The 14,625-nt window shown below is 41.3% G+C and overlaps 1 protein-coding gene across 4 annotated transcripts in view; it reads right to left on the reverse strand.

The window, feature by feature from the left end:
* stard13b (StAR related lipid transfer domain containing 13b) overlaps positions 1–14,625 on the reverse strand; it is a 59,434-nt gene that overhangs the window by 3,985 nt on the left and 40,824 nt on the right. For 2 of the 4 annotated variants that reach the window (XM_075473090.1, XM_075473094.1), the window contains 4 exons: positions 4,998–5,069; positions 3,927–4,008; positions 2,067–2,130; positions 44–1,407 (listed from right to left, as the gene is read on the reverse strand). In XM_075473090.1, the coding sequence (XP_075329205.1) occupies positions 44–1,407; positions 2,067–2,130; positions 3,927–4,008; positions 4,998–5,069 (1,582 nt within the window). Of the gene's footprint in view, positions 1–43; positions 1,408–2,066; positions 2,131–3,926; positions 4,009–4,997; positions 5,070–7,485; positions 7,515–12,938; positions 13,080–14,625 lie in introns of those variants that run through there. The other 2 variants (XM_075473096.1, XM_075473095.1) reach the window with 2 other exon arrangements.

Consider the following 14,625-nt stretch of genomic DNA (forward strand, 5'->3'; position numbering starts at 1 on the left):
AGAAAAAAACAAGTGTATTTTCAAATACTTCATATCAGATTACCTATTAGGTCTTGTGAGTGAGGCACCAACTCCTGAGTCTCTCCTTTCCCTGAGCTTCGTAGATTCTGCCTCAACAAGTGACACTTTGTCTCTGTCTCCATCACTAGGTGTGGTCTGGCTTTCTGTGACTGAATTTCCCTCAAATTCCAATGTGATCTGACTAGAGGACTGCAGGCTGTTCAAATCTTTCCTCTGGCCATCCACCGGAGCCACCCCTTCTCCTCCAGGTAGCACATTTTTTGACCAATGGTCCACAATCTGCTGTAGGCCATTTACATGCAACAGTATATCATCCAGGTGAGGAAACAGGTCCTCTTTTTCCAGGTCCATTAGGTCTCCAGTACTGGCATACAGATGTGACCCCGGAACATTATCATACACACTGATGCGGCTACCTCTGGAGCAGCACTGGGGGGCAGGTCTGGATTCCTTTCTGCATGAACGTAGAGGGGAGTCTCGGTGCACAGTGTCAGTGTGCCAGTTAATGGAGGCTCCATTGGTTGGGGACAGGCTTTCAATGGAAAGTGCTTTGGGAAAGGTTCCTGGCTTATGGTCTTTGGGAATATGGACCACAAGGTCTTCATGGGAGCAAAATTCATTTCTGCGGTTTTGTTCTGCGACTTTTTTCATTTGAGTGCCTGAGAAGATGTCTATGTCTTCCAAATACATGCCACTGCGCTTGTAGTCAGTTTGGTGAGGTTTACGTTCTTTCAGGCTGGGTGTGCTGACTGTGCTGCCGCTTGAATGACTGCTACCCTCACTACTAGACTGGGGCGGCAGTACATCACTGGATGGTGGCTCTGGAGCCCCACCATCTCCATTTATGATCTCGACACACCGCAGTGTCTTCAGTGCCTGGGCCTCCTGCTGCAGCATGGGAGAGCTGATGACCAACGTCTTACGACTCTTTCCCAGGCTCCCACAGGACCTAAGTGTCTCCATGCGCTTCAGGAAGTCTTTGGCTCGGATGCGACTTGTCTTGCCATGCTTATTAGGTAGAGAGCCGTAGTGAGGAAATTCTTTGGGGATGTGAGGCATTGTAAGAGAAGTAGAGTCTGGCATCGCAGCAGAATCTGAGCAGGTTCGGTTAGAGCAGTCAGAGTCCTCTGTGCTGGGACCCCTATGACTGCTGCCTCCGCTGCTTTCACTGTGCAACGAAGAAACCTCTGGCTCGCTGAGGTCTGTCAGAACACTCTCGCTGCTGGTGGTGGTTCTCAGAGGCACGCCGTCTCTGGATGTCTGGCCCTCTCTGTGGTTTCTAAGCAGACAATCAATGTCCTGTAACCTGGACCAACGCCTGCTGCTCCACTCAAAGGTCCATTTGTCACTGATGGCAAACAGGTCTTCTTCATCAGAGTCTTCACTCTGAGGAAAGACAAAAAGTTTAATCTATGAATAGAAATGCGAGTCTCTCAAAAGTATGCTCTTCTAGGCACTGAAATAATACTAAACACCAAGAAAAAGATAATGTATATACAGAACTTGCAATAAAGAGCATAAAATCCAATAATCAAAACTGGAATAAAAGGTCTTCCAAAAAAGATCTTTTGCAATTGCTTCACACAACACCTACTGTAAACCACAATGAACAGTTGCAGGAAACAGCTGGAGAATATGTTAGCTCCCAATTAATAACATCATGCATCAGCCAACAGTGATACAACAGCAAATGGCTCCTCTGAGTGTAGATATGAATACATCAAGCCAGGAAAGGGTTATTAATGTGTCAGCGGGCTACATTGCAATCAGGGAACAAACATAAAGTAATAAGAGGCATAAGGATAACAATAGTACGCTCTTGAATATCATAGAAAGTAGGTTAAAAGGACAACACCAGGCTATATTAGTGTTGGAACAGGAAGTATGCATAACTCAAGGCTATCTTTGGAAGACAATACAATTTATTCAAGGGCATAGACTCTTACATTTTAGACAAAAAAGAACAACAAATGGCTGGGAGTGATCCAAATGATCCACAAAACAAAAACATACACACTGTTAGGAAGTCAAAACTCATCACTTACTTTCTTCTTTGGAAGGTTCACATCAAGTTTCATAGAAGCACACTTGTTCAGTGTGTTGAGTCGCCTGAAAGAAAAACATCCCAAAGATGAGAGCTGTTTTCAACAAACAAGAGAAAATATCCCAATAGCTCCCTAACAAGCAGAAGAGAACAAAGATCCCCCTCCATATGCTATCTCAGAGATAACCTGATCAAATTCTGCTCTGGATTAACAAGCAGAGCCTGAGTGAAACAGAGTTTCCCCATAACATAAAACCGTAAACCTAATGAATGCTGGTAACTGTCAGTTGCTCTGTTCTCCTTCTTCAGCAAAGTGATTGTGGCTTGAGGGCTTGCCTGTAGTAGTTTGAAGAGAGGTGAACTTGAGGTCAAAAACATCCAATCACAGAAAGACTCATTCAAAAGTGGCTTCTGAAAAGGCAGGACATCTCATATATCACATGCTAGTTGTGCACATACAAACGTGTAGTTTGTATTAGTATTGTTTTATATGCTTTTATCAAGCTTCAGTTCACAACAGTCTCGGTGAGAGGCAGAGCAGTGGAATATTTACGATAGTAAATAGTACAGACAAAGACTTTGAGCATTTGCTCAGTGTTTAGAGTTTATTAAAGCTTGTGGGAGTGTGGAATATAAATGTACAGAAGCACTGAAAACTGTCTGTGAAGCAACAAAAGCACAGGAAAAAGATGACAACATAACAAAACTCATTAAGAATTTAGTGGTGAGATAATCACAAGCTTGAAATGCTCCAGGATATTGCTTGCAGTCTTTTTTAAGGTATTGTTCTGTGAGAATAGTGTGACAGAGGCTCCAGCTATACTCCAGATGACAGGGGTTAGTTCAACACAACGTTCCCATGATCGTAACTGAAGATAGAGGGACACAACTGAAGAGAGGATTTCTAAGTTGGGGGCCCTTTATTCCGCAGGCCTAAAGGGCTTTAAACAAGGTTGCTAAAATAAGAGGGTGCTTAGCCAGAGATCAGAGAGAGCACTCACATGTATGAAATATCTGTCTTTCTGTTCTATCAAAGACAGCAACGGCATGTAGGGTGGTATTTATTTTTGTTCTGGGACTGTGGTGGAATAACTGACTGTAAAGCCATTCTTATGTTACCATAGAGATGCTGGAGAGTCATGGACAAAATCACATTGGAGGTGGAACTGTTTCCAATTGTCTTCTATTCACCTCACAGCTAGTTTGGAATTTAGATGAGTTGCTTTAGGGTTGTTTAGAGTCACAGTATATTGAGCTGCGCGAGGCCCTCCTAATGCTTGTCCTGCTTCCCTCTAAGGACCGTTGCCATAGTTACAGTAGTAGCTGAAGTGCTGTTTTCATCTTGGCTTGAAAAAAAGTACATGAGCCCTAAAAGGGTGATTTGTGGAACCACCAGTTGTTGAGTTGGTGTACTTTTACATTCTTTATACGAAGGAAAAAAAGGGGAAACAAAACACACCCAGAAGCTCTCATGCAGTTATGTCATATGTAGAGATGACTATTCTCCCACGTGTGCCCTGACAGTTAAAGCCTTTTATTAAATCACAATGTGAGCTGTCTTCTGTGTTTTCATATTGGCATGGACTATTAAAGGTCTACATGCACTCACATACTGATTCAATCAATTCAATAAATGTAAAAGTGTGTGGAAAGTTTTCTTTTCCTTCTTATAGTCAAGTTGAGCAGATAAAGGTTACATAACATCAAACCTTTAACATTATGCAATGTGAAATGTGTTTTTACTTTTGACTTCATAAATGGAATCTCACAGAGTTCCTCTTCCTCGGGGCTAGGAAAGTGTATGTGGTACTGTTGACTTACGGATCAAGTACTGTCTTTTTAGTGTCAAAAATCTGCTTACCTGCACAGAGGCTCCACAAGGTCTTTGTCTAGAAAGTCATGATCTCTTTTCACAGGCGTTATGTCAATTGGAAACTGAGAATCTAGAGGAAAAATCATAAAATCAGAGTGAGTGGCGGTGTTGAAATTCTAGTTTCCATGACACTTCTGTTCACAAAAGGAGAGCAAGGATGATAAATGGAAAGAAAGATCTGGAAACCACATTCTTTCCATGAAACTTTAACTAATGCTAATGAGAACAGACAGAATTTACCTAAATAGCAGCACTCAGGCTTGTGTGGGCATTACATTTTGCTATGGGTATGGGCTTCCTCTTACATAACTTAAAGAGACTGAATCTAACATTCCAATGTGTTCATGTCAAGCTGTTCACTTCTTATGAAGAGCAGAAGCTACAATGAGCAACTGACTCAACAAGGCTCAGCCTGTTCGGGGCAGGGATTCTGATCTATTGAGACCTATGTTTTCAACGCATAACCTCAGCATCAGAATGAAGCTCCATCTGCCCACTTCTGACACTTTCTTAACACCTAAAAGCTGTCACGAAACAACGATATTGCACCAAGGAACATCAAAAGTCTGGCTCCAACACAAAGATCTGTGGGAGTAGAGCTCCTTAAAGCTCTGATAAAACCCATTTTTTCCCATGACTTCAGGCTTTAAGCACAGAGGACATGTTTATATAGTAATGGTAGCTTGGACAAGATTAGACTTTAAAAGCATCTGACGTTCCGCTTGTTTTGTGGTGTCTACAGATCAGACTGGATTCCTAACTCCGAGGCTTCCCGAGAACAGTTGTGTAAATGAGGCTCACTATGCTGCACATGAATACATGGTTTTGTGGACAGTGATGGGAACAGAGCAGAAGTCACTGTGTGCCATTATTCACTCATCATCTTGAAAAGGCCACATTCAAGCAGTCTCATCTCAAAACAAAGAAAATGCAGTTTTTGCTTTATTACACAACCCTTTTATTGGCATGCTACTTCATTAATCTCTATCTTTTTAATCAAATAACAATTCCCCCCTCTGTGATGAATGTGTGGGGGAGTTCACTGAGTGCTTTTATTACCTTCAAAGAGCTGAGCATACTGGGGAAATCCTGCTGCCCGCAGCCAGTCACACGCCTCCTTTGCCTCAATTTCTGAAAAACAAGAACAGAGATAAAAAGTGAAACTCAACCACATAAAGTGAGTTAATTTTCATTTTGACAAAACCACCAGAGCATCAGCCAAAACAGCAAAGACCCCTCGGCACTTGGGAGTGGAAGTAAACAAATATTTTGCAAAAGTATTATTCATATAGATAGATAGATAGATAGATAGATAGATAGATAGATAGATAGATAGATAGATAGATAGATAGATAGATAGATAGATAGATAGATAGATAGATAGAAATAAAAGCTCCTAGATAATTATGTTGTTTGAGACACAAATAAACAAATAACACAAAACAACAGACCAGGTTAAAAATTTTGATGACTGTAGATTCTCTGACTCCTTCACAGAGTCTAAACTCGTGGTATAGAAGTAACCCCGTGGTCAGAGTGAGCCGTCTGCAGCCTTCACAGCCACTGATGACAAGGAGAGGAAACGGAGCGTTGGCACCTTTCCATTAATGCTAATAGAGTTGGGTGCCATTCATCGCCTCCACGAGACACAATGTCTGATACGCCACTGATACAACACACAGACTGCTTTACATTAAGAGAGGATATAGCAATGCAATTATTGTGCTGTGAAGGTCATTAAAAGAAGCTCAGCAAGGACAATTTATGTCTAATATACTCTTGGAAATCTATGTCTTGAAACAGTTTTCTTCCAAAGCTATTCAAAGAAAGTATGTGGGAATCAATCAATTATAAGGAAATTCAACAGGAACCACTTTGGATTATTTCTTATTTAATATCAAAATCAAATACACTGTTTCCACTTCTGATTTGGTCACAAATAAAATCTAAGATGGTCCCTGCTTTGGTCCCCTCTTTAGTCTGGTTTCCATTTACTAACAAAGCAAATCTGAAGCAAAAAGCAAATGAGAATCAGACACATATCCATGACTGGTGTGAGGCGGATAATCTAGGCTGCAAAGTGGCAAAGCATTAATTGTTCATAGCCTTTACCACCACCATCACAGTAAAATAACAAGTTGTCCTTACTGTACAAAAAAACATCCGGGCAGAAAATACAACAAATGCTACAGAGGACATCCACAAGAAGCTAAAATATGATCTACCACATGTGTGTAGTTTAACAAGCTCTGCACAATGTAAAGAACCTCTGAATCATTGAAGGTAAGTAAACATCCCTTCCAGGAAAAGCTTTACACACGGATGAAAAACAGCTCTCCCATCACACATCCGAGGTCTCACATACCACTGCTGCAACACGGACAAAAATCATTCATCACATAATATCCTTGAAATTAAGATACTGCAGTCACTCCTTTTTCCAAAACTGTTGATCAACGACTCACCCGAGTAGCTTTACTTCTGTGTCACCCAGAAATCAATAAAAAGTGACTTTGGTCCTCAGACTGACCAGCATGTGAATAAATATTAACAGTTCTCTGTGTCCTTGGTTGTCAAAAAAGTCTACTGTTTACCCGCTTAACCAGCAGTTAAGTCAACATGCATATGCTGCCAGGAGCCCCGCCACTCTGATCCCACCTGCATCAGGAGCTAAAGACTTTCTGTTCAGCTCGAGGTCCCTCCCAGGTGGATAATATCAGGTCAGTATTATTCAACTGCAGCGTATAGTGAGAACGCTGCCAGGTACTCTTGTGTCCCATAGCCGCAGGTTGGACCACTGAGAGAACGTAACATGAGCTGGGAATTCCTCTCTGTTTTGCATTCTGTAATACGATACTGAGACATTCTGTGCTCTCATCCTCACTCTAAGGAAATCTCTTGTGGATAAAAGGCTGGGCGGGCATCATGCCAAAGAATGAGAACTTGTGTTTGCTCTCCTCAACCCAAAGCTTTAAATCTGTGTACAGTATAGAATTACAGTTTCACAAAGAGATGAAACCCAAGTTTGGCTGCGACACAATGCCCAAAAATGCAGAAGCTGTGTACAGATAAAGTATCTGTGACAAGGGTGACCCCTTCCTTTACAATTAGGTTTATGCAACATTCACAATAAAGAACAGTGGTTATGCAATTCATTGCGTAGATGTGCCATGTAGCATAGTACCGGAGGAAAGGTTTGGTGCCCTTGGATAATCTCTGAGTTGAGGAGTGTCAAAATTAGGACAGTTTTAAAAGCACAATTACATTCCACTCTTTCGTTAAATATTGATTGACAACTGCCGCACTTAGTTTTTGTTCTCCCACAGCAAAGCCTTGTCACAAACATTAATCCAATCCCTTTTTAATTTTAAAGATAACAAAATAATAAATAATAAAGATAATAAAGATTATTTCTGCGCGGCCTATTGAAAATAAAACCAAAACATCATCCTAATTATAGCACAAGCTTGAATCTGTCAGCTCTCCAAAACTCTTGAATTAACTAACATGGTAGTTTCTTTCCAGTGACTATTCCCTGTGTACTCACGGGATGTTTTCATCATACAGCCAAAGTGTTTCATACATCCATCAAGAATTAAGAGTGTCTCTCAGCATGCCAGAGCATCTTCATTCCCACGCTGAGCCACATTCCTGCTTTCTCTCTGAACACAGCTGGCAGTTTGAACTCAGATCCACGGCTCCCTCTTCCCCTTTCTCTTTCCATCTACCCCCAACCACCACTAAATCTCTCCCTCAACCCACCCCTTTACCCACCCCTTCCTCCTCTTCAGCTCCTGGTGCCCTCCTACCCAGCTCTGCCCACGACAACTCTTTCATGCCCAACTCAGCACATTTTTAGTAAAGATCTGAGCAGCAGCAAAACACAATGGATTGCCTAATAAGTTTTAGCTCTTTAATGCATTAAAAAATCTTATTCAATTAATTCACAAGCACTTTCCATTTCCTTTCTTTTTTTTCCCTTTTAGTTTCAGCTGTTGTTGTCCAGAATACATGAGGTAATCTTTTACAGTCTTTCAATACCAAGAGGTATTCCCACTGATGTGGGAACTGTTTAACTTAAACAAACAAAAGAGAAGTGTGGTTTTGAAAGGTCCAGATGTTGCTCCAGCAGTTCAATGAAATGGAAAAACCGTAGGCAGCTAAACCCGGGGAAAACCATGACATAGACTGTCGGCAATCAGCAGCAGTGAATCATGCCGAGGAGCTCACAAGGCTGCACACTAGCGGCGTCAGAGTGATATATTTGTCTGTTCCACCTCCGTCTCAACATCTTTGTCTGGGGCAGAATCAATGAATGAGAGGAACAGTGTAGATGGTGAAAGATAAGTCGTTTAAAAAAAATACCAGAAAATAATCTTTATATAGAGTAAATTAAAATGTGGTTGTAAATAAATTACTATTGACAAACATGATGACTGTTCCATGTGAATGTTTTTGTATTTAAAACACATCTAAAAGACTTTCCCAAGTTTCTAGGAGGCAATCTATCTAAAGATCTCAAGATAAGAAGAGGGAACGTGGCAAAAGGAGGCTTCGAAAGAAGGAACCTAATTGAAAAAGCACACACTCTCATATATCAAGTCCAAGGAGACACGGTCACTGTATTGGCTGAATGATTACACTAATAACGCAATTTCAGATTTTCTTAGAAGAGGGGAAATCACAAAATCCGTGGCTTGTGAGGAAAATCTATTCGTCAAATATTTGGTTAAAAACCCCTTTTTATTGGGGTTTTCCATGGCTCTGTTATTACATAAGGACATCGTTATTATCCATAATTTCCAATCATGTGAGCAGATTTCCAGATGTCTGCTGTGCCTACTTCACGCAATGACGTTTCTGCTATTTCCTCCTCTGATATACTTGGGCCAGAGCTGGGTATAAAGCTCCAAGTACAGACAGAATGACGTAGGTATCCACTTTAGTCACCATAAGAGACCTTTTTAAGAGTAAGCACACTCAGCACATATCAGAACTTTAAAAATACCCTTAAACAAGCTGCTATAAGTACCACGTAATTTCCTGCTAATGCCTGTGCTTTCCTCCCCCACACAGCATCGTCCCAGAATGAATCAGCCAGACAAGTACAGTTGCAACTGTGCTCTCTATGAACACCTGGAGGAAGAAAGACAGAAACAGATTCTACTTGTACTGTAGATGTTGTCATGCTGAGGGGCATTGGAGGAGAGGCCTCTCTTTTTCCTTTATGATGTTAATTGCATACAGACACCCACTCACACTGAACAGTCACCTAAAACTAGACAGCCAGGGGAAACACACAGACCCCTCCTCTAGTCTACCCGAAAAACCACAATATCTGATGTTTCATGCCCAAAATAGCCTTACATTTATTGTGTCTCATAGTTTGCAATTCTTCACAGGGGAGCAAATAGGAAGCAACAAAAAAAAGATGAATGATAGCCAAAAGGTGAATGTGACGGCTGAGAAACAACATGCTGCCTGATTAATAAACTGGATTTAAATAGATACCACATACGAGTACATACTGTGACATGAAAATAATTCTGTGTATATAATTAATTGCTGTGTGTGTGTGTGAAATGTGCGCCAATTCAGAAAAAAACAAACAAAAAACATTTCTGCCCCAAGTTGCTCACTTGCAGGTTCTGGCAGTCAAAGCTGATCATAGCTGTGAAAGTTACAGATGGGATCTTACAACTTACAAAGAAAGCTACGTTTTTATGTTCAACATCTTTCATGAGTAGAACATAAGCACGCATCATCAGGAACAATCATAAAGGTCAATAATATTTAGTCTTTAGTGACATTTGGCATGAAAGTTACAGCTTGCAACCACATTAAAAACCAATAAACTGAAACATTGAGGTGATTCGTATTATCAGGGCTGTATGGACCAAGCAATCTGATCATCAATTCCAATGATCAGAGACTCAATTCAGAGTCTGTTCAGCATGTGCTAGATCAGATGTATACCAAATACATGACTGTGCAACATGATTCCATGCAGCTTTTTGCTCATACTCCTGCACTGAGCATTGCCATAAACACCCAGTACAGCACAGCTAGCAAAGTCACTAAAACAGCTGTCTAGCTTTACCCAACATAGCATAGACTGCTGGCCTCATCCAAAAAAACGCCATGATAGCTTCCTTTTCAGAATTGTTCACATTCTTTTATCCAATTTGCCAAGATAACACACAAATATGATGTTTTCCATTATTGTTGTTGTTAATACAAATTACGTATGTGTGACAGACCCATTTTAGCCTTTCAGACCTCCAACACAAGGTAATAAAACAATATTTTTTATTTCATGCAATTTTTATCTAATGACAAAATACTTCTTGACTTTAAATGTATCTTTGCAAAAAGATCCCAATAAACGTTACTTGAACTTTAGGTCCCTGGTCCTCCTTGAGGATTGCTGGCAATTCACAAGGTGGATTAATAGAGCAAGGCCCCCATGTAATTCTCCAAATGTCATGGGAGTAAAGGCTTTCTTTTCTCTGGAGTAGGTCTTAATTAACCAAGCTCTACATATCCCACAGACTCCAATATAGTCAGCACAATATGCCACAATCTTTGGAAAAACAGGAGGTGCCACTGGCAAACATCAAAACGTAGCAGTTCGTAGCATTCTCCTCATCTGTAAACTGGCATGGTGTTGAAATGATGAACAATGGTCAAATCTAAGAGGTTATCTGTCAACAACGGTGATTAACAACACAATGCCTTTGTGGATGTGAGTTTGTTCATGATGCTGTGACTGACACATGAGCTGGCTTGTTCCATAGGCCAAGTAATTACAGAGAGCCAGGTTGAATCACCCAGGGACCTCCGGCCCCCTCATTTGATCCTGTGGGGTGCACAGGGGACCTGTTATCCTGCAGTCGACATGGAGGTTTAAAATGATCACCTCTAGGCTTCGTTGCTAAGACACCAGAGCAAAATGTTCTAAACCACAAATAAGCTAGCAAAAGCAGGTTTATGCTTTTGGTGTGTGGTTTTACATTGACCTGTGGAGCAATCCTTTCAATGGACCACATGTCTCCAGTAACGAGTGGGTATAGCAAACCTCACCAGCTCCCAGAGCACAAACCCTAGAGGGCAAACATATGGCGAGTCCAGGGAAAAGCCAGTGTCATGGTGGCATTGGCTTACTAAATCTGTGGGTCTGGGTTTCACAGACATCCACTTAATACATTACTGACAAGTCTTTTAAATATAGCACCTATAATCATAGTTAGTGCTTAAATTCTTTTTCCTCTCTGTCAGACGGCCGATCACAGATACATGCTGTTCAAGTATAAACACAGTATGGTTAGAGACCTTTAATGGCTCCTGTGGTGCAAGATCCACCTTTCATTTCACAGCAGACACATACACTCACAGCAAGAGCTTATTGATTCTGAGAGTAAATAACATAACTATGTGAGCTTGAGAGCTGCCGTTGTTGACCATTGCCAAAGCCTGCTGGGTCAAAAGTCATCTGGGCTGTTTTCCTCTTGAAGTCCTGTATTGAATTTAAACAAGAGAAGCACAGCTGTGGTAACACTCTCCTTCACCTCTGAAGGACACCCAGAGTAGGGGCTCTTTCATCTTCAGAGGAAATAACTGATCAACTCTTTCTCTCTGCTGGTCTCTCTCAAGTCTGGAAATAGCAGACACAGCATTTTCAGTATTAACAAGTTACTAATTATAATACAATGCACAGTGACAACATGAAAATAGCTAGACGCTAATCCAGACACCGTTTATCCTGTGCCGTGTTGGTCACCAGAAGTCTCGTTATAAGAGCCAGAGCTGATTTTCTTTTACACAGTCCTTCCTGAGAACATGGTGAGATTTATGTTCAAAGGTGGCTTTACTGTTAGCACCAAGCGGGGGTAGCATGATATTTTATAGAAAATCCCTGCAAACTGACTCTTAAAGTAATTATCAATTTGTGTTCCAAGTCACAGAACATCAGACTGGGGAGAGTCTCACACCACCACAAACAGCCTTTCAGTGAAGGATTTACAAATTATCCTTGACCCAAACTGTAAACTGATAGCCCCCTGGATCTGGTTGGCTGTCACAGCCAGAAGACAAATAATGGCCTACAATGTTTGGGCTGCATGGCCTTTTGAAAAAGGCAAAGCCTCAAAGTTCAAACTATTAGCTCCACGGTGTTTTCATCCAACTCGTTACAGTGTCTCACATTCACTCATTTTTGAGAAAATGTTCTAACAACCACATGCTGACACCCTGGGGTTTCTTAGCAAATAGAAAAAGCCCAGGGAAGTGTTGAGTGTGTTCCAGCTTCACAGACAGGTGTTCTTCCCCTCTGGTCACACTACAAGAAACTCTGGCATATGACACACAACAGAAACTTAAAAAGAAGTATCCATTACTAATGGACATATATACCAAACCTTCGGGAGGAAGGAGGCAATTCACCCAGCGGTTCAGAATACAGCAGAAATCAATCAGCAGAGCTTTTTGTGAAATACATAATGCAGCAAGCTCCAAGGCTAAATGCACAAACTAAACACTTCCAGACACTGGACTGCAGCCATGTTCCCACGCATGTTAAAGTGTTCTGACAACCATCTTGGCTGCCTTTGTGAAGGATTTGCTTTCTTTGGTGATAAAAACATCAACTTTAGCTTTTGCAGATTTCCTTCTTAATTTCATCCAGCCATACCTCCCTGAAACCCCAGACCATTTCTTCCACCTAGCGTTGACCTTTGCAGGATATTAATTTATCTAGTGCTACAGTTTAAGATACTCTCTCTATCAACAGACAAATCAATAACACAGTGCAGGATAAGTAATGCCGGCTTGACAGTAATAATATATATAAACAGCTATCTTTACTGAGCAGCTTTTATCTTTCAAAATTGTGGCTTTTTATGTCAAATTGTGTCTCTTGTTGTTTTTGGTCCACAGGGCAATATATTAGCCACATAAACAGTAAAACAGCTTGCTGAGACACTTCATCCAGTGGTTTAGTACCTGTAGACATCTGGGCTCCTTTTGGTCTAGAAGTATGCCCTGGAAGGAGGCTTCGGAAAAGGAGAATTGAACTCAGAGCCTGTGTGACTTTCCCCAGCTGCCATTTCTGTCCATTAACGTCAACTCAGAAGCGTCTTCTCCCCTGTTTGTGACTTCCTCTTCGCTTTCTTACCCCTCTCTCTCAAGACTGTGATCTGAGCTTTTTCGGTTGTCTTTTTAGCTCCCTCCTCCTCATCGTCACTAATGCCAGCTCCCTCGCAGCTGGCTTCTTCAGTTTCCCATGTGGTCATGCAGCTCACTGTATTCCTCTATTCAGCAATCTCTTATAGATCTATGTTTCTGAACATAGAAACATAGACACCCCTTCCTCCTGATTTGAAGTCCATACATGTTTTCTTTTATGTAAAGCTCAGTAGACTGCATGCCTTGCCATGTCATGCTGTTTTCCAACTCATAATATACGGTTGTGTGGCAATAATTCTTCCTTCCCTTTGATAGCTTATATAAACACTGTAATTTGGTTTTCCAGCAATGCCATATAACATGGCTAAAGGGGGACTATGAATTACTGACAAGCGCTCAGCCAGCTGACCAAAAAACATGACTCAAACATGGAAAAATATTGACTGGAAATCTATTAACACATTTTCCATAAGTAGCTTCACAGACACAAATTAAACATCTTATGCTCAGAAGCTCATTAGCGCAAAAATACTGTAATCCGCTAATTCCATTTAATATTAAACTATAGTTAATATGGGGAATATGGGGAATACAGGGAACAGAAGAGAAGAAAAGTATTAAGAACAAACTCCTGCAGAGTTCCATCAGGTCCTTCTTGCCCTCATTTGGAAGGGTTCCCAGACGGGTCTAAAGTGGGGTTCCCTCCTTCTCTGGGAATAGCCTCATGGAGTCAGAGGGTAGAGAGGGGGCCAATGTCAGAACAAGCGCCCCTACCGTGAGAAAGCCCTCTCAGGACCCCCATAATAAAAGCATGGCGACATCCCTAAGGACGCTGGTCCTCATTAATGACATCAAAGAGAACGTCCACAAGACTTCAGTCAGGAGCCTCGCAGCAGAGAGGATGATCGTGGATTGTTGTGTATTATGAGCTGAAGATTAGCTCACAAATGCTACCTTAGTGACTGTTCTGCTTGATCTCTTGAGTCATCGCAGTCTCTGCTTGTGTCATCAGAGTCTCTCCTATATGTGAGCACACTCACGCACATAAAATGTAGAATCATGAAAGGCCGGCTGTGTTCAGACGGTCACCCCCTGAGTGAATAGCCTATAAACCGAAGAGGCAGGAGCTGAATGTCTGTGGTCTGGATGCTTGCAGACTTTACACTTAAGTCAGTTTTTCCAGTTAATGGCATAAAATGAGCATTTCTACCACAAGAGGACAGCCAAGCGCTTAACTCTGACATGCTTAAAATGCCACTGAAGGGTAACATGTTGAATACATACTGTCTAAAGTATCAGAAACAAAACAGCCATTATCTGAAGAAAGCAATGTGCAGAGAGAAGTAGCTGCATAATCTGTATAAATTAGCTCTGAGTGTGTAAAGCTTTGTGTTTTATGTACTGACACAGAACGCATTGATAAAAAGTAAATGTGAAAATGTGTATCCTTTTGCAAAACAAAAATTAATAAAACGTTCAAGTACTGAGGTTTAATACCTCTCCA

Source organism: Odontesthes bonariensis, chromosome 9 (assembly GCF_027942865.1).
Source record: "Odontesthes bonariensis isolate fOdoBon6 chromosome 9, fOdoBon6.hap1, whole genome shotgun sequence".
Lineage (NCBI taxonomy): Eukaryota > Metazoa > Chordata > Actinopteri > Atheriniformes > Atherinopsidae > Odontesthes > Odontesthes bonariensis.